The sequence below is a fragment of the Culicoides brevitarsis genome, chromosome 2, assembly GCF_036172545.1.
Source record: "Culicoides brevitarsis isolate CSIRO-B50_1 chromosome 2, AGI_CSIRO_Cbre_v1, whole genome shotgun sequence".
Taxonomy (NCBI): Eukaryota; Metazoa; Arthropoda; class Insecta; order Diptera; family Ceratopogonidae; genus Culicoides; species Culicoides brevitarsis.
The window spans coordinates 12,136,310-12,153,418 of record NC_087086.1 but is presented as its reverse complement, the minus strand read 5'-3'; the positions used below and the strand labels follow the sequence as shown (position 1 = coordinate 12,153,418).

The 17,109-nt window shown below is 30.7% G+C and overlaps 3 protein-coding genes and 1 long non-coding RNA gene across 7 annotated transcripts in view; 1 reads left to right on the top strand and 3 right to left on the bottom strand.

The window, feature by feature from the left end:
- Positions 1–17,109, bottom strand: part of LOC134832263 (uncharacterized) — a 219,740-nt gene that overhangs the window by 15,678 nt on the left and 186,953 nt on the right. The gene's annotated exons all lie outside the window — the stretch shown is intronic.
- LOC134829603 (myotubularin-related protein 2) lies at positions 1,812–4,725 on the bottom strand. The gene is made up of 4 exons (XM_063842769.1): positions 4,542–4,725; positions 4,190–4,480; positions 3,410–4,129; positions 1,812–2,580 (listed from the first exon to the last, which is right to left on the bottom strand). The coding sequence occupies exons 1-4, from the start codon at positions 4,617–4,619 to the stop codon at positions 1,882–1,884; spliced, it is 1,788 nt and encodes a 595-aa protein (XP_063698839.1). The 5' UTR covers positions 4,620–4,725; the 3' UTR covers positions 1,812–1,881.
- On the top strand, positions 5,381–10,256 carry LOC134832613 (protein pigeon). 3 transcript variants are annotated; one of them, XM_063846697.1, is made up of 5 exons: positions 5,381–5,538; positions 5,672–7,856; positions 8,757–8,971; positions 9,032–9,232; positions 10,005–10,256. In XM_063846697.1, the coding sequence occupies exons 1-5, from the start codon at positions 5,478–5,480 to the stop codon at positions 10,166–10,168; spliced, it is 2,826 nt and encodes a 941-aa protein (XP_063702767.1). In that variant the 5' UTR covers positions 5,381–5,477; the 3' UTR covers positions 10,169–10,256. The 3 variants fall into 3 exon arrangements, with proteins under 3 accessions (XP_063702767.1, XP_063702766.1, XP_063702768.1); XM_063846696.1 differs by lacking the exon at positions 10,005–10,256 and adding an exon at positions 9,421–9,813; XM_063846698.1 differs by lacking the exon at positions 10,005–10,256 and adding an exon at positions 9,326–9,554.
- On the bottom strand, positions 10,184–16,513 carry LOC134832614 (diacylglycerol O-acyltransferase 1). Of its 2 annotated transcripts, none has more exons than XM_063846699.1 (8): positions 16,140–16,513; positions 14,547–14,704; positions 12,469–12,689; positions 12,246–12,407; positions 11,994–12,143; positions 10,897–11,228; positions 10,677–10,843; positions 10,184–10,620 (listed from the first exon to the last, which is right to left on the bottom strand). In XM_063846699.1, the coding sequence occupies exons 2-8, from the start codon at positions 14,663–14,665 to the stop codon at positions 10,284–10,286; spliced, it is 1,488 nt and encodes a 495-aa protein (XP_063702769.1). In that variant the 5' UTR covers positions 14,666–14,704; positions 16,140–16,513; the 3' UTR covers positions 10,184–10,283. The 2 variants fall into 2 exon arrangements, with proteins under 2 accessions (XP_063702769.1, XP_063702770.1); XM_063846700.1 differs by lacking the exon at positions 16,140–16,513 and adding an exon at positions 15,585–15,603.

The following is a 17,109-nucleotide window of genomic DNA, read 5'->3' as shown; positions in this document are numbered from 1 at the left end:
TTTTAGGCTTAAAAATGGTCAAAAAATGACTTGTTAAATTTATCAGCGTTTGTACTTCCAAACGAATATTTAAAATTTTAGGCTTAAAATTGATAAAAAAAAAAACGACTTGCAAAAAAAATCAGAGTTTGAACCTCCAAACTCTGATTTTTTTGTTTCGTCAAATATCGACCCAATATGAACAGAAATGAACTTTAGAATGAATATTAATTCAATTTCAGGCTTAAAAAGATCAAAAAATGACTTGCAAAAAAAATCAGAGTTTGAACCTCCAAACTCTGATTTTTTTGTTTCGTCAAAAATAGACCTAAAATGAATGAAAATCATCTTTAGAATGAATATTTATTCAATTTTAGGCTTAAAAATGGTCAAAAAATGACTTGTTAAAAAAATCAGAGTTTGAACCTCCAAACGCTGATTTTTTTGTTTCGTCAAATATCGACCCAATATGAACAGAAATGAACTTTAGAATGAATATTTATTCAATTTTAGGCTTAAAAATGGTCAAAAAATGACTTGTTAAATTTATCAGCGTTTGCACTTCCAAACGCTGATTTTTTTGTTTCGTCAAATATCGACCCAATATGAACAGAAATGAACTTTAGAATGAATATTTTTATTCAATTTTAGGCTTAAAATTAGTTAAAAAATGACTTGTTTCGTCAAATATCAACCCAATATGAACAGAAATCAATTTTAGAATGAATATTTTCAATTTTAGGCTTAAAAGTTCCAAACGCTGATTTTTTTGTTTCGTCAAATATCGACCCAATATGAACAGAAATGAACTTTAGAATGAATATTTAATCAATTTTAGGCTTAAAAATGGTCAAAAAATGACTTGTTAAATTTATCAGCGTTTGTACTTCCAAACGCTGATTTTTTTGTTTCGTCAAATATCGACCCAATATGAACAGAAATGAACTTTAGAATGAATATTTAATCAATTTTAGGCTTAAAAATGGTCAAAAAATGACTTGTTAAATTTATCAGCGTTTGAACTTCCAAACTCTGATTTTTTTGTTTCGTCAAATATCGACCCAATATGAACAGAAATGAACTTTAGAATGAATATTTAATCAATTTTAGGCTTAAAAATGGTCAAAAAATGACTTGCAAAAAAAATCAGAGTTTGAACCTCTAAACTCTGATTTTTTTGTTTCGTCAAATTTCGACCCAATATGATCAGAAATCAACTTTAGAATGAATATTTAATCAATTTTAGGCTTAAAAGTGGTCAAAAAATGACTTGTTAAATTTATCAGCTATTGTACTTCCAAACGCTGATTTTTTTGTTACGTCAAATATCGATCCAATATGAACAAAAATGAACTTTAGAATGAATATTTATTCAATTTTAGGCTTAAAAATGATTTTTTCAAAAAAGTTTGGAGGTTCAAACTCTGATTTTTTTGTTACGTCAAATATCGACCCAATATGAACAGAAATCAACTTTGGAATGAATATTTATTCAATTTTAGGCTTAAAATATGGTCAAAAAATTTTGACAAAAAATTTTAAATTTATCAGAGTTTGAACTTCCAAACTCTGATTTTTTTGTTTCGTCAAATATCGACCCAATATGAACAGAAATGAACTTTAGAATGAATATTTATTCAATTTTAGGCTTAAAACTGGTCAAAAAGTGACTTCCAAAAAATAATATTAAAAATTAATTCAAAATAATTTTAAAAATTTTAAAATTGTCTTAAAAATCTTTCAAATTTCGAATTATAAAAAAATTAAATTATTCAAAAATTACCTGTGCTTTGATTTTAAACCAAATTTTTCATTTTTCTGATAATACTTTATATATTTCTCTATGTTGCTGATTCTTAAACCTACTTGATAATTATAAAATTCATATTTCTCGTAATTTTTTTAGTGCATTGGTGAAGCAAGACGTGCATTATTCTGCTGATTCCGATTATTTGACTCGCACCGTATCTCGTCGACTTGCCGCTGCAACTGTTCCTGCAACGACAACAATTCCCGTATTCGCTGATAGATCGGATCTTGTGCCCGCATGCTCGGATTCCAGCGACAATAGAGTCCCTTCCACAATTTTATGTGTCGCATACTCGCCACGGGCTTCAAAACAGTTTGCGCCGTATTCGTTCGCCCGCCGTACAGCGGATTGATGTATTGTTCGTGCGACGCGTTCATCCAGGACCACAACGAGACGGTTTTGTGTTTCAAATCTTCCGTAATTCGCTCTTTTTCGGTGTTGCAGAGGAATGTGCCGAACCGACAGGAATACAAATGGTCGAGAATTGTGATGAGGAAGTGCTCGTTAAATTCGAGGGCGTGCGGAAATTGACGACTAACTTGCCAAACGCAGTCTATAAATTGAAGGAAAACGGGGGAGCGATCTGCATCGGAATGATGACTGTCGCCGTGCCCGATGCGTTGTTGGAATTTGTGACCAAAACTGAGCCATTCTTTCTCGATGAGGACCTCGAAGCCTTTCATCGTGCGATAATAGGGGTCGAGAAGGAGCATCGCTAAGGCAGTCAATTGTGCGGTACGATCCCAACCGTCGGAACAGTGAACGACAACGGAGATTTTTAGATTTTCGATCTACAAAAAAAAATAAATAAATAAAATTTTATAAGAATTTTTTAGAGATAAATTTTTATAAAAGGCATCTCAAAATTTATTTAAAAATTTTTATCTAAAATTTTTTTTTATATGGGCAAAATAACAAAAAATAAAAAAATATTTTCATGTAAAAATTTTAAAAGTAAAATTATTAAATTTTAAAGTTCATAAAATTTTCAAATTATGACAAAAACTATATTTTTTCATGGTATTAGACTTGAATATTTTCGATACAATCATTAAAATATTTAACAAAATATAAAATTCATTAAAAAATTAAAAAAATTAAAAATTAAATTAAAAATTAAAAAAAAAATTAGGTATATGATTTTATTTAAATTTAATTGTTTTTATTTTTGATTTTTTTTAAATATAAAAATTTAAAATATTTAGAAAAATTTGAAGAACAAAAATTTTATTAGATTGAAAAAAAATATTTTTTTAAATTAAAAAAAATTATTTAAAAAAAATGATTAGATTTTTCTAAATTTTTTTTACTAAAATTTCTAAATTTAACATGAGCAAAAAATTTAAAATTATTTTTAAATATTATCTTGTTAGGTTTAAAATTTCAAATAATTTTGTGAAAAAATTTTTTCAGAAGAAAATTCATAGTTTTATACTAAATTTCATTATAAAAAAAATTTGAAAAAAATTCTAAAAATATCGTAAGAAAATTCTCAAAAATAGAAAATTTTTGATAAAATTTTGAAATTTTTCTTTGTCTTATTGGATTTTTGACTTATTTTTGAGACAAAAATTTTAAAAATAAATTAAAGTAGCTTAAAATTTTCGTGAAAAAACTCACCCTATCAACAATTCGAACAGCTCCAGCGAGAATCCCCTTGATATGCTTCAACCAGAGACTATTTTCAACTGCCGACAACCACCGTTGATCGTCATTCGCTGGAAAACAGACCTCCTTGAGCTTCCTCAAACTCTCCCGCATGACATGAATGTTGTGAATATCCAAAAAGGTCAAATCAACGTGCGCATAAACCTCTTCCGACTCAAACCCGCCACCCCTTGCTTTGTTCGCAATCGCATTGGCATTCGGTCTCGCATCCATAATCGACAATTTGTCACAATTGGCATTCGCTTCCATGATATAATTGATGTACGTCTCATCTTCGGTGCTGCGTTTGCCACTGACACCGACCAAGGGTTGCGAACATCGCGTAATTGTCGCCGACGAAATCGGATGAATCCACGACAAAACCGGCAAACGCCCTCGGGACCTGAACGCGGCACATTGTTTGATGAGTTCGTCAGTTGCGGGTCGCGGAACTGCCCACACCGATGGATAACTTTCGCAAATCGAGTATTTATCGTTGATCCTCGTGATGCGCCACGCATCGTTATTTCGTCCCAAAATGCGATTTAACTCGGCGACAGGCTCGTAAATCGACCATCCATCGCATTGCGAGAATTTTTCCGCGTAATAAAATGCAAAAAGTTTCTCTCCAGCTGAGATGGGGAACGCAAATTGTTGTAATTTTTCGAAAACTGTGCGACGACTGTGATTTTCCTGAAAAATTTCAATGAAAATTAAGAAAAATTCATTAAGGGCGTTGTCCATATCACACACCTGCTTATGAGCGAATCTCAAATTCCGCATATCTTTGCAAAAAATATCGATGCCGTACGAGTTTTCGCCACGTGACGTTGCTCCGCCGACCTTTTCGATGCGCGAAACGACTCCGAGCGGCACATCGACGACAATCAACGCCTCTTTTTCGTTCGACTTGAAATGCAGGCGATAATTGGTGATGGTCAATGTACCTCGACTGGGTCCCGAATACGGGCAAATGTAAGTGACATCATTTTTCACATCTTGCATCTTCTCGCCCGACAAGTAAATGAACGGTTGATCGCCAGGCTAAAACGAGAAAAAGAAAATTAATTAAAATGTTGGAAGGAAATTTGATGACTCAACTCACAGTTTCATGTTTCGAGTTGAGAGAACTGGATTTCGAGTCAGAATCGAGGGAATTTGAACTGTTTGCACGTCGATCCATCGTCACAAATGGAATTTCACACGAATTTCGGCGTTAAATTTGGATTTTAGCGATTAATTTTGTAATTTTTAATATCAATTTACGGATTTTGCAACTTTGTTTATGTCAAAATTGTAAATAGGGGACGTCTGGTATGCCTATTTAGGTTGTTACAACTATCAAAAATGTTTCCGATTTCGTCCCTAATAATTTTTTTGAGAGATTTTCGGAAGGAATTTCTAATATCAAGTGAAATTTAAGAAAAAAAATTAATTTTTTAGTACTTTTTAGACTAAAATTCTTTGCAAGAAGATCATTTTTCTGTTGAAATCAGTCAAAAACAATAAATTTTTTCTAATATTTTTCACATTTTTATGAAAATAATTCAATTTTTAGTTTTAGTTTTCATTTTTAATTTAATTTTTAATTTTTTTAAAATTTTTTTTTAAGAAAATATTTTTTAATTTTCAATTTTTTTAATAAAAAATTATCAATTTTTAGTTGGAAAATATTGAACTTTTAGGAAAAATTTTCAAATTTGAATTAAAAATATAAAATTTTAATAAAAATCGTTTTATTTTTATTTCTAAAAATGATTGATTTTGCAAGAAAAATATTTTTCTTTCAAAATTTTTAAAATTTTTGTTGAAAAAAATATAAAATCTTTAAAAAAATTGTAATTTTCATAATTTTTATGCTCGATAATGTTCAAAAAATAGATGAAATCGGAAACATTTTTGATAATTGTATCAGCCTAAGTAGTCTTCAAAGGGAAAATTTGAAAATTCCATCACACAATGTCGAGTTCTGTTGATTTTTAGTAATAATTTAGTGTAATTTAACTTAAAAATACTCAAAAAAGACCAAAGAACGCGGAAAATGTTAAAACAAGAGAACTTGGCTGCCAATTTATACGGATTACTTGCACAAAAGCAAAAAGGTTTGTATCTCTTTCCTGTTTGGATTATCGATTTTTTTCATTATTTACATTCCAATACACTTCTTATCACATTTCAAGCGAATTATTGTTTCGAGACCTTCTGATCTTTAATTCACTTTTCATTATCTTTCAGTGCACGCAATTGAATGGCGAATTCTGGGACAAGAACAGGACGGTTCCTTATTGGCATCATGGGTCACCAAAGGCTCCGACAAGCAATTTAGCAACATTGGGCACTATAATGTGAAGGAAAAGTCCTTTGATGTCCTTTTTTCCTTCGAAAAACGGGAAAATATCGTGCAAGCAACTGTAAATCAGTCAAAAACTCTGCTTGTTTTCGTCATAAAAGACCAAATCGGGAGCGAAACGAACAAATTTACGTACAAAGCGACGTTAACGGAGATTAACAATGCCAACCCAAAGCCGCCGATGGTCCTGCAGGAACGCAGTTGCAAGCAAATCATGACACAATTCTTGTGGGGCAAGGCAGGAACGTTCGCCAAAAAGAATCAAGATCGATTTTTGTTGATGGTGCATGAGGAAAATGTCCTTTTGTTCACGGCAACGTTCAAAAAAAGTGACAAAGTACTCGAGGAACAGCTCAAGGACGATAGATTGCGTACAGATCGTATCGATTATACTCGCCCGGATGGCTGGCACATGGATCAGAACCTTTTACGCAAGGAAACAATCGTTCGGAACTTTTCTTGGGCGCAATTTGATCCGCAAATTCAAGCGTTGTACTACATTCACGTAAAACAACCGACAAAATCGCTCTTTGACCTTGGCGATTCGTCAAATAACGCATCTGCGACACCAAATGTGACGCCAACGCTCTCCGCATTGCAGTTTCATGACGATTTACCGACAGAAACGGTGCTGAATATCCCTTTAAACTTGCCGAAAATCCCAAATTCCGCGGATGAGTGTTACGAGGACGACACAATTCCATTGCGAGTTCACGATTCTTCGTTAAATCTGATAATCGTGAGTGACGAAAGCGGTATGATCTTCGTGTGTCACTATTATTTGTACCAACCGATCAAGCAGGCGGATGAGGATTCGTCGAAAAGTGGCGTGGATGACGTGCATTTTGCGTATTCCGTGACAACTTTGCACCATGGATGCGTGATTCACTGCGTTATTCCGGGAATTCCGTGGGAAAAGGCTCGAATTATGAAGCCGACGTTCACGTTGCATGGCGATCATCACATGTTGGTGTTCCAATCGGACCTTTTTATGCATTTACTTGATGTGGGGTTGAGTCATGAGCCTTGTTGTCATCTTGTTTGCCCGCCGTTCACGCGACATTCGGTTTCGCATCTCGTTCCGGTCTTCAAGGCGAATAATATTGCCTTTGATACGGCGACTCTTGACTTAATTTCCATCAAAATCCCAAAAGCGCATCTAATTGAAGCCTTTCGGAACGACACTTCGCTGGATAATCGTCTCAGTATCGTGCATTATTTCCTTGCGCACAGCAATGACATCGATATTTTCTCGGAATTGTTGAATATTATCATGGAGCGTCCTTTAAGTTTGGATACGGTGCCACTTTTGAAGGAAGCTCTCATCTCCGGTGCTTATTCTTCAAGCAAAAAGGGACTTCCGACAGATGCTTTGGCACTTTTGACCCTTTTACCGCTCACAACGTCGAATATTTCGAAGCCCTTGCATGCAAAAGTGCTCAATTTAAGCGTCGGACTGTCACACGAGACGCTCCATAACACAACAATGATGCTTTTATCGCCCCAGCAACGCCTCTCGCCATACCGCACGGATCTCTGGACCAAATGTTACGAGAAATTGAACGAAAATAAGGACTGGAAACGCTTCGTGCCCGATCAAGTAACGGAAAAATTGATGTATTCTCTTGTGGCGTACCAGCCAGAAGCACTTTCGCGATGCACGACACCCATGTCGCCCAGTACTCAGTTTGTGGGAGCGAGTTTTTCGGATTTGGCAACGATTTCTGCGTGTACCAGTTCAAATAATAATGCGACACGGCGGAATCCGTATGATGCACTGCCATTTTTGGAAATTGAGACGTGTACGGCGAGTAAACAGGAACATGTGATTTCGGTTAATTTGAGGGAACTCAGCATGCATCTCGTGAAATACAGCGTGAAACAGGTTACGGGCTTCCGTTGGTTGAAAGACTCATTTTTGGATCGGAATCCGGCGCCGACTCATGTGCATGCGGTTGCCACGAGATATGCGACGGCACAATTGGAGTTGTCGAGAGCACTTTGTACGTTGATTTGTCGGTCGGCAGGGGTTGATGCGAGAGTTGAGCAGGACAGAGGATTCACTTTGATGTAAGAAAATTATTTTTAATTTATTTGCTAACTTTTTTCATTTTAAAAATTTAATTTTTAATGAGTTAACGTAAAAAATTGTTAAAAATCTCATCCAAAAAAATTAAACTTTGATTAAAAAATTAAACTTTGATTAAAAATTTTGATTTTCTACGATTTTTTGTTTAATTTTGTTTTTAATTATTTTTAGAGAAATTTTCGACTTAATGTTACAAAAAAATTATTTTTTTTTTAAATTTAGAAAATTATTAATTTTTTTCCTGAAAAATTTAGAAAATTATTAAATTATTTTTCCTAAAAAATTTATTTAAAAATTTAACAAAAAATTTTTAATAAACGAAAATAAAGAACTTTTCTTCACAAAATTGTATAAAATTAAAAAAAATCTTGTAATAAATTTTTTTAAAAAAAATAAATTTTTTTTAAAAAATTTTCTTTTAAAAAATTTTTTTTAAAAAATTTTAATTTTTAATAATTTTTTTTAATAAATTTTTTTAAAAAATTTTCTTTTAATAAATTTTTTTAAAAACTTAAAATTCTTAATTTTAAAATTATTAAAATGATTTTTTAATACCTAAAAAGTTTTTTATTTTCTAATTAAATTTTAAAATTTTAATTTTTGTAAAATTTTAAATAAATTAAATTAAATTTATTTTATTTTATTTTAAAATCTTGAAAAATTAAAATAAATAAATTTAATTGCTCAAAATTATTTTCAATGAAAAAATTTTTGTTTCAAAATATTTAAATAAATATTTGATAAATATTTGACAAAATATTAAATATTTGTGAAAAAATTAAAAAAAAAATGCAATCAAAAAAAAATAAAAAATAAATTTGGGATAATTTCTAACTTAATATTTTTCGAAATGATCAATAATTTTTTTTTGTTTTTTTTAGTGACAAACTACCCTCACAACAACAATTCATCTTATTCGCGATGCTCGAGAGATATTGCTTGGCTGTGGATTCGCTCGCATTTCCACTTCCTCAAGGCTTTGCTTCATTCTTCAGTTACTTAGGATATCGCGCACAATCCTTCGACATGTTTTTGGACTACGTTCATCGTCATGTCTTCGAGCTACAAATTGATGTCATGAAGCAAATTATGCAAGGTTTGTTAAAAAATTAAATTTTTTCTTAAAAAAACTTAAAATAAAAAATTTTCTTTGTAGACATTCCCGATACCAAAGAAGGAGTCAAACAAAAATTGAGTCTCCTCTCAACTTTACCACGTTCCCGTGCCAAACGTCTCTTGAACAACTGGAATCACCCCCAAAGCTTGATCTTGCGTGGTCGAGATCACGCCTCGTCGATCCTCTCCGGTAATCCCGTGCATCCGAAATCATCCGCAAAACGTCGTGTCGAGTCCTTAGGTGAATCAGATTGGGTGTTTTGTTGACTTTTGTTCCTTTTTTCCATTCCCGTGGGTTGTGGATTATTAATTTATTGTTTAATTTTATTTTTAGTTCATAGAAAATAGGATTTTTAGACATTAATTCCTCAAAGATTTCTAAATTTCTGAAGAATTCATGTCTAAATTTTCTAAAAAACTTTTCTACAGTTGTTAATATTTGTCCATGTCTGTCACGGAACAAGACTGAAACGACATTAAGTACCAAAGAATGTTCCAAATTATACAAAATATTGTGTATAAACACTGAAAATGCTGAATTTCAAGCGAATTGTGGACCTGAAGAGGATAAAAATGGTCAAAAATGTCTTCCTGCTGTCCATTTTATCATTACTGGGTTAGCGTTCATCCTCATTGGCACACTTGGTGCTTTGTTCTACGTTTATTTTGAAGATGTTAAAGGCGTCCTTCAAAGAAATCATTGAAATTTATCATGAAATTGTCATTAGTTTAAGCGAAAAAAGTGATATTTAGGCCTGTGGCTGTGAAAAAATTTTTTTTACAAGGAAATTTTGTATGTTGAATTTAAAAATATCTCGAAAATAGCTGATATTTTCTCATTTTTTTCATATTTACATTTTTTTATGTTAATTTTTTGTTACTTTTATTTAAAAATTTCTTTTTTTGTATAATTTTTTGAATAAAACTGAATTTTTGTATTTATTTTTGTTTCATTTTGGGGGCTTTCGGGTTGATTTTTCAACAGAAAATAATAAAAATTGATTTTTTTGTAGATCAAATGTCATCTGTTCCAGCGATGATGAACCAAAAGCTCACATATTTGGATAGTTTCTTGGATTTACTCACCGCAAAAGCCAGTTTGAACGAAATTGACTACAATTTGTTGATTGAGTCGACCATGGCTTCGTTGCAACTTGATGCCGAAAATGCAAATTAGAAGAAAAAAAATTCTTTGATACAAAATTTAATATTAGAAAATATTTTTTTTGTTCATTTTTTTTACAATCTATAACAATAAACAATAATCGTACAGAAAAATCCACAGTTTTTTGTTATTCCAACGTGCCATCGACCAAAATATCGCCGTAATTCGTGACCACGTAGTCATGGTAGTACATCATAATGCAAAGTGGTTGCCCCAGGATGATCGAAGCCCAAACGATAGTGTTACCAAGTCGCTCCCCAAAGTGTTTTTCCATGAATTTCGAGATGAAGGACAGCGGAAGTTGAGCCATCATGCCCATAAATGCCCAAACTTTGAACGTTTTTAGTGGTACACTGACGAGATATTCGTGGAAAAAGGCACTGATGAAGAAGACGATCATCGAAGCGGTGGTTTTGGAGTATCCGAGTTCGGTAATTGGGATGTACAAGTGACGAACGCACCAACTAAAAATTAAATTTTTAATATTTTTCGTGAAAAAAATAGTTTTTTGAGGACTCACCGATGCACTGGCATATTCCATGTACGCCAAAAAGTGTCGATATTGTTCGAATTCCACCAGTCACAATAAAAATTACGATCCGCAAAGTACATTAACTCCCCGACGAGGTTGTAGAACGAATGGAAGTTTAAGTAGAAGAAGCACAGCCACATTAAATGGTTCGGAATCTACAAAAAAAATGAAATTTATCAAGAATTTCATTAAAAAAATTAAAACTTACCGCTAATTTTAACAATCTTTCTAACATTTTGGCAGCGTTCATGCTCGAAAAAGGCACTAACGAGTTTTTGACCGACGGAATCATCCATTGTTGAAACAAAGCCATGACGATATTCACTCCGATAATCACCTCCAAGAGTCTTTTGATCAAAAATCGCTTTCTAATGCGTTCGGTACGTGGAAAGTTGAGTTCATAACAAAGTGTGGGGGCACACATGAAGTAGCAGAGATCTTTCAAATGTAAGTTGTCTGGATATTTTACGAGTCCCTTTGAGAGTTCGCTCTTGTCGTATTTTGAATTTGGAGCATCTGCGGATTCACGGTCTTCGCGTTCTGTGAAAAAAAGGAAGATTTAATTATTTTTAAATTTAATAAAATTTTTAATTTTTATTAAAATATTAATTAAAAATTTAATTTTTTATTAAAAATTTAATAAATTAAATCATAAACTTAATAGTCATTTTAATTTAAAATAATTTTTAATTAATTTTTTTCTGATGTTTTAAATGTTTTTCTCTAATTTTTTTTCAAAACGGGAGAAAATAAACAAAGTTTGTATTTGTTGATATTTTTGTAATTTTGAAAAATATTTTCAGGTTTTCCTTTCAATATTTTGTCATTATAAAAGTGTAAAAAATGTTGAGTTTTAGATTTTGTGAAAAACATTATTTGAAAAAATTTAAAAATTTAAAAAAAAAGTTGCTTTGGATAAATGTTTAATTTTTTTAAAAATATTTTTTATTTTTTTTTATTATTAATTATTTTTTAAAATATTTTTTTTTTATTTTTTAAAAATTATTTTAAAAAATTAAAATTTTATCCCTTTTTTAATTTTTTTTTGAAATTTCTTTTAAATTTCAAAAAATTTTTTCAAAAAATTATTTTTTAATTTTCTTGAACCCTTTTTCAAGTAATTTTTTTAAAATTATTTTTTGAATTTTTTGAAAAATTAGTTTTTTTAATTTAACTTTAATATTTTAAATTTTATTTAATTTTTTTCGATTAAATTTTCGACTTATTTTTTAAATGAAACTCGATAAAAACAAAAAAAAAATTTTTTTTAAAAATAAATTTAAAACAGCAAAAAAAAATTCTTACGTAATTGTGCAATCGAGATACTCCGGCGCCTTTTCCCATTTTTGCTCGAATCGCGGTTATGCAAGTTTCGGCACCACATATTAACCTGCACATAACTCCACAACTTCATGAACAGCACGCAGTACGAGAAGCAAACTGTCGTTGCGCCAACTGGAAAAATTAAGAAAATTACAAGAAAATGGTCACGTGACAGGGATTAATCAGAAGTCATCGCGAGAAAAACAAACAAATCACGCACTCCGGCACACTTACTTAAGCTGAATGCCGTGCCTCTGACATGAATGACCACCATCGGTATCAGTACGAGCACGAGAATGTTAACGATGTGAACTGTCATGCCAACGCGCTCGGCAATTATCTCCACAGAAAGACCTTTTTCCACGAGTAAACACAGCAAAATCGGTACCAAAGTGTCTATTTTTAGAAAAAAAATTAGAAAATTATTTTTTTATGAAAAATTCGAAAAAAAACTTACATGCCAAAAGAATTAACGAAGGATATCCCTCGCCTTCTCCTTCGCCAGTCAAGACAATAATCCACTGCATCGGATCTATCCTAATGCCGTACTTGATGAAATTCTCGAGCAGCAACCGAAATCCGCCAATTGTGAGGAGCAAAAAGCCCCAATTGACCAGCCCGGTGAAATTGTTGAAATTTGAGCTCCATGAGAACAGCGAGTCGCGCGGCTGATGGCAACTATTTTCGTTCAAAACAAACCACAAAAAGTCATAGATTTTCTCGCAAATTCGCCGCAGCAAATTCATGTGTTTGCTAAACGACATCATGACGCGCGCAGAGTCACTGAATAACTGAAAGTCGCTTGCATGGCGAGGCACGGTAATTGTGTGGCGTTTTTGCGACGATTATTAGCGAGAGAGATGCAAAATGCAACTAAACTAAACAAAAACGAAGCGTTTTTCTGCGTAATTTTTGTTGTTCTTTTGTGATTTGTGTGTTTTACAAGATATTGTTGCATTGTAGATGCAGAGCGAAAGACACAAGCAGTCATTATAAAGTTATTAAACTTTAACACGCTGCGAGTGACGACGAAGTCAGTTATTAAGATGCGATAACTTTTGTATGTTAATAAAGTTAATAAAGGTTTATGTAAGAGCAATCAGAACGCAGGATCGAGAAGTTTTAGGCCAATTATTGGCAAATGGTGATTGGAACTGATCAGATCAAGTTGATGGAAAATTTCAAGCTTAGTTGATTTTTTTGAGTTATGTTAAGATCTGCATTAAAATTGTAAAATTTAGCTCAAAGTGACTTAAAGTAATTTTTTAAAAAATATTTTTAGTGGTTTTGATTCAAGATTTGTGATTTTTTTTCAAATTTTTTTTTTAATTTCGGTTTTTTTTTTAAATTGATCAAAGTTTCAAGTTAAGAGACCTTTTGGATGCAATTTTATGAAAAAAAAAGAACTTTTTTTTGTCATTTTTAGTCTAAAAAAAAATAATTTTTACCTCAAATGGATTTAAAAAGGTTAATTTGAGATAATATTTATCTCAATATTTATCTCAAATTATTCAAAAAGTGAAAATATGAACGAAAATCAGCATCCTTGATTGCTCAATATTTTCAAGTAAGTTTCTGAATTATTTTTTATAAGTTATTTTTTTTAATTTAAAAATATTTTAAGGCAATATTTTAAGAAATATTTTTATTTTTTTTAATTTATTTTAATTAATAAATATTATTTTTATAATTTTCTCTTATTTATTTTCTTTAAAAAAAATTATTTAAATAATTTTAATTTTTCTTATAATTTATGATGATCTATTGCTTTTTTTTATAAAAAAATAAATATAAAAATAAATATAATAAATATAAAAAAATAAATATATAAATAAATTACTAAAAAAATTAATTTAAAAAATGAAAAAAAAAAAAAATTGAACGAGAAAATTTTTTTGTATTTTTTTTTATAGTAGATGATAAATCGTAGACAAAATGTCCGGTTGCCGAGAAAAAGTTCGAAAACTTTTTAAATTTAAATAAATAAATAATTATTTTTTTTAACTCTTTCATGTTTTCAAATGCAAAAGTAGATATTTAAAAAATAAAAAATATTAATAATTTATTAAAAAACGAAAATTAAACAAATTTTGATTTCCCAAAGAGAAAACTAAATTTTATTATTTAAAAATCACTTTCTGTAGCTTTTTTTAATTGGAAACTTTTTAAAATCGAAGAAAAATCAAAAAATTTCCACTAAAATTTGCCATCTGAGTTAAATCGCAATAAAAAATTATTAAAAACAAACGGATTAACCACCCGGCATCATATCTCTTTATCTTCATGAACTTGAAAAAAACAACAAAGAGTTCATTATCACACACAAATGGGTCATAAAACCACAAACAAATTTTAATTGATCGCAAGAATTTGCAACTTCTTATCAAAAATATTCAACTTGATATGTTCTTATTTTTTTTTATCACTTTTAAGACCTTTGTGTACTCATCGAACGATATTTTTTTATCAACCATTGACCTATGACGCGCGTCAAATGATGTCCAAGCAAAATTTTCTTTAAAAAAAAACACTCACGGTTTATCTGGCTGCGATCTCCGGATTTTCTTCTTGTCTTTGGTAATTTCTTCGGCACGCGTCACAGATTGAGCTCTCCTCAGTCGTTGTCTTGTTTCGGATGCTGGAGGTCCCGCCATTGCTTTATTTTTTAATATGTTTATGGTTCAACAGCTGAACTGTGAATGAAGATAATTTTAAACGAAAAATGACAACAAAAATTTTTTAAATGATACGAGAAGATAAGAAAAGTTTGGTCTTGACCGGACAAGTAGAAGCGTACAGCTTATCGGGAATTCGTATCGATAACAAATTATGTAATTTTATGAATTGTAGTAAAGAGTTGGGGAGAGAAGTGCGTCATGTCTGTGGATAGACTTTGTAATTGTTTTGATTAGATTTGCTCTTATCAACGGGCTTGAATAGCGGCGAGACAACTCAAATTTACTGTCGATGGTGTAACGCACTCCCAATTGAAGGCAGAATATATCAAGTCTGTCTGAGTCACTAAATTGTGTGTGTAACTTTATTATCAGTTTAATGTAAATATAATAAAGAGAACCGGGATGTTTACTGATAGTCTAGTCTTGAAAAAAAAATTGTAGTCAAAATATACAAAAATTACCCAGATTTTTATATTTATTTAAAAATTTTTAATTTTTTTGTAAATAAATTTAATGTTCAATACAAATTTTTAATTCAATAAAAAAACGTCATTGATCAAAGTCCACATGTTCATTTTTTTCGTTCGCTTAGTCAGGTCTTGTAAATAAACGCAGTGGTAGAAATAGTATTTCACAATGAGTGCGTAAAAATAAACGTGAATTGAGTCATATTTATTATTTAAATTGCATCATGACACGCAGAATTTTTAAAAAAAATCCTAAGCTTTCGGATTAAATTTTGATTAAAATAAAAAAATAAAAATTAAGAATTTTTTTCATACAGTTGTTAAAATACATTTTTAATAATTAAAAAAAAAAATAAAAAAAAATTATTTTTTTTTGCATTTTATGTAAAATTTATTTCAATGATTTTACGAAATTTGTGAAAATTTACCGGAAACGCAAATCTTGCGTGATTTCAGGGCCAATAGAGCTCTTGCTAAGCTCAAAACTTGCAACTTAAGAACAATTTAAAAGCCTTGTAAGCTCAAAGCAATTGTCACTTTTAACTGAATTTAATTAAATCCTAATACCGGAACAATTTTTCAACATTCAAACGTTGTGTTTTGTGATAATTATACGTTTATATGATCACGTAAATAAAGTTCTCAAATAATTAATAACGAAAATTATTGCATTATCATCAACTGTTACTAAACACATGAACCGCACATATAAACTTTTCAAGTTGAAAAGTAAATAATAAAAAAAATAGTAAACAAAACATTTTTTGTACGAACATTTAAGCAACGGCTTGTTATTAAATGTGTAAGTTGACCCTGACATTGCCTCACACTGCAATTCATTTACAAAAAAACCTTCCTTAAACTTTGTTCACTTATTTTATTTTTTGTCTAGATTTCATATTTCAGGTCAACGCGGCAGTCAGTGATGATAACTCAATCCACGTTAAAAATAACTTGATGAAAATGTGTGTCGCCGGACTCACCAATAAAATTTTATTTTATAACAAGTGCGAAAAAACAGCGATAACAAATGTCTTGTCTTGCTTAATTTAATCTCAAATTTGACGTCAGACACGATTTCTTTAATTTTTGTTCATATTTCTTAAGAAATAATTACAGATTTTTTCTTTTAAAACTTATTCAAATGGCAAGACTTTTGTGGTTAATTTATTTTTTTTTTGTACTTTTGGATTGCATTGAAAAGTTTTAAGTGCACTTTTTTTTGCTTTTCGGTTTCAATAATTGTCACGTTTTTAAGTTTTTGAATACAGCTCGCCGGTTTATGACATGATTAAAGTAGAAAAGAACCAATATTTGATACGATTAAATAATTACGAAACTAAATTTGCGGCGAACAAACAAAAAATACGGCTGGATAAGGGAAGTTATTTACACACACTGAGTTTGTTTTTATTTTGAATAGACGGAACTTGTTCGGAAGGCCGTTACAAGTTGGAAAAATGTATCGTGTTTTATTTGTAAAGGAGTTTTGATTTGTTTTAAAATTCAAGAAAATTTGAATATTCAGATGCTTTGTGTTTTTGGTTTTGACTAATTAAGAAAAGTACGTTTAAGTAAGAAAAGTAAGTTTACTTGTAAAAATAATTCGTACGTTTCAGAGAAAAATTGAAAAAAGTTTTAAAAGAGAAGTAATGTTGAGTTAAACTTTTTTTAAGGTTAAATTGTTCAGAGTAAGTTTTTTATAGTTTTTAATAAAATGACGTGACTTCCAGAGTATGTATTGTGTTTCGTGAAATTCTTTTCAATAGAAAATCTAATGTAATAACCATGTTCCATTTCGTATGAAAATGCAAAGTTAGCTTCGAACCACTGTCATCTTCGTTACTTCTAAGTATGGTCCTAAGGTTTAAAGGCGATTTTTCGTATCGTTCTTTTCTTTTTCATAAATTCCTTATGCTGTCCTTTGGTTAATTTTCAAAGACTCAAGTTTAA

Bases quoted from the DNA above. Each gene is read 5' to 3' on its own strand.
- LOC134829603 (XM_063842769.1), bottom strand. From the start codon at position 4,619: ATGGATCGACGTGCAAACAGTTCAAATTCCCTCGATTCTGACTCGAAA. The intron at 4,130-4,189 runs GTGTGTGATATG...GAAATTTTTCAG, and splicing joins TGAGATTCGCTCATAAGCAG to GAAAATCACAGTCGTCGCAC. The intron at 2,581-3,409 runs GTGAGTTTTTTC...TTTTTTTTGTAG, and splicing joins CTGTTCGAATTGTTGATAGG to ATCGAAAATCTAAAAATCTC.
- LOC134832613 (XM_063846696.1), top strand. From the start codon at position 5,478: ATGTTAAAACAAGAGAACTTGGCTGCCAATTTATACGGATTACTTGCA. The intron at 5,539-5,671 runs GTTTGTATCTCT...ATTATCTTTCAG, and splicing joins ACTTGCACAAAAGCAAAAAG to TGCACGCAATTGAATGGCGA. The intron at 7,857-8,756 runs GTAAGAAAATTA...TGTTTTTTTTAG, and splicing joins GACAGAGGATTCACTTTGAT to TGACAAACTACCCTCACAAC.
- LOC134832614 (XM_063846699.1), bottom strand. From the start codon at position 14,665: ATGGCGGGACCTCCAGCATCCGAAACAAGACAACGACTGAGGAGAGCT. The intron at 12,408-12,468 runs GTAAGTTTTTTT...TTCTAAAAATAG, and splicing joins TTCGTTAATTCTTTTGGCAT to ACACTTTGGTACCGATTTTG. The intron at 12,144-12,245 runs GTAAGTGTGCCG...TAATTTTTCCAG, and splicing joins AGGCACGGCATTCAGCTTAA to TTGGCGCAACGACAGTTTGC.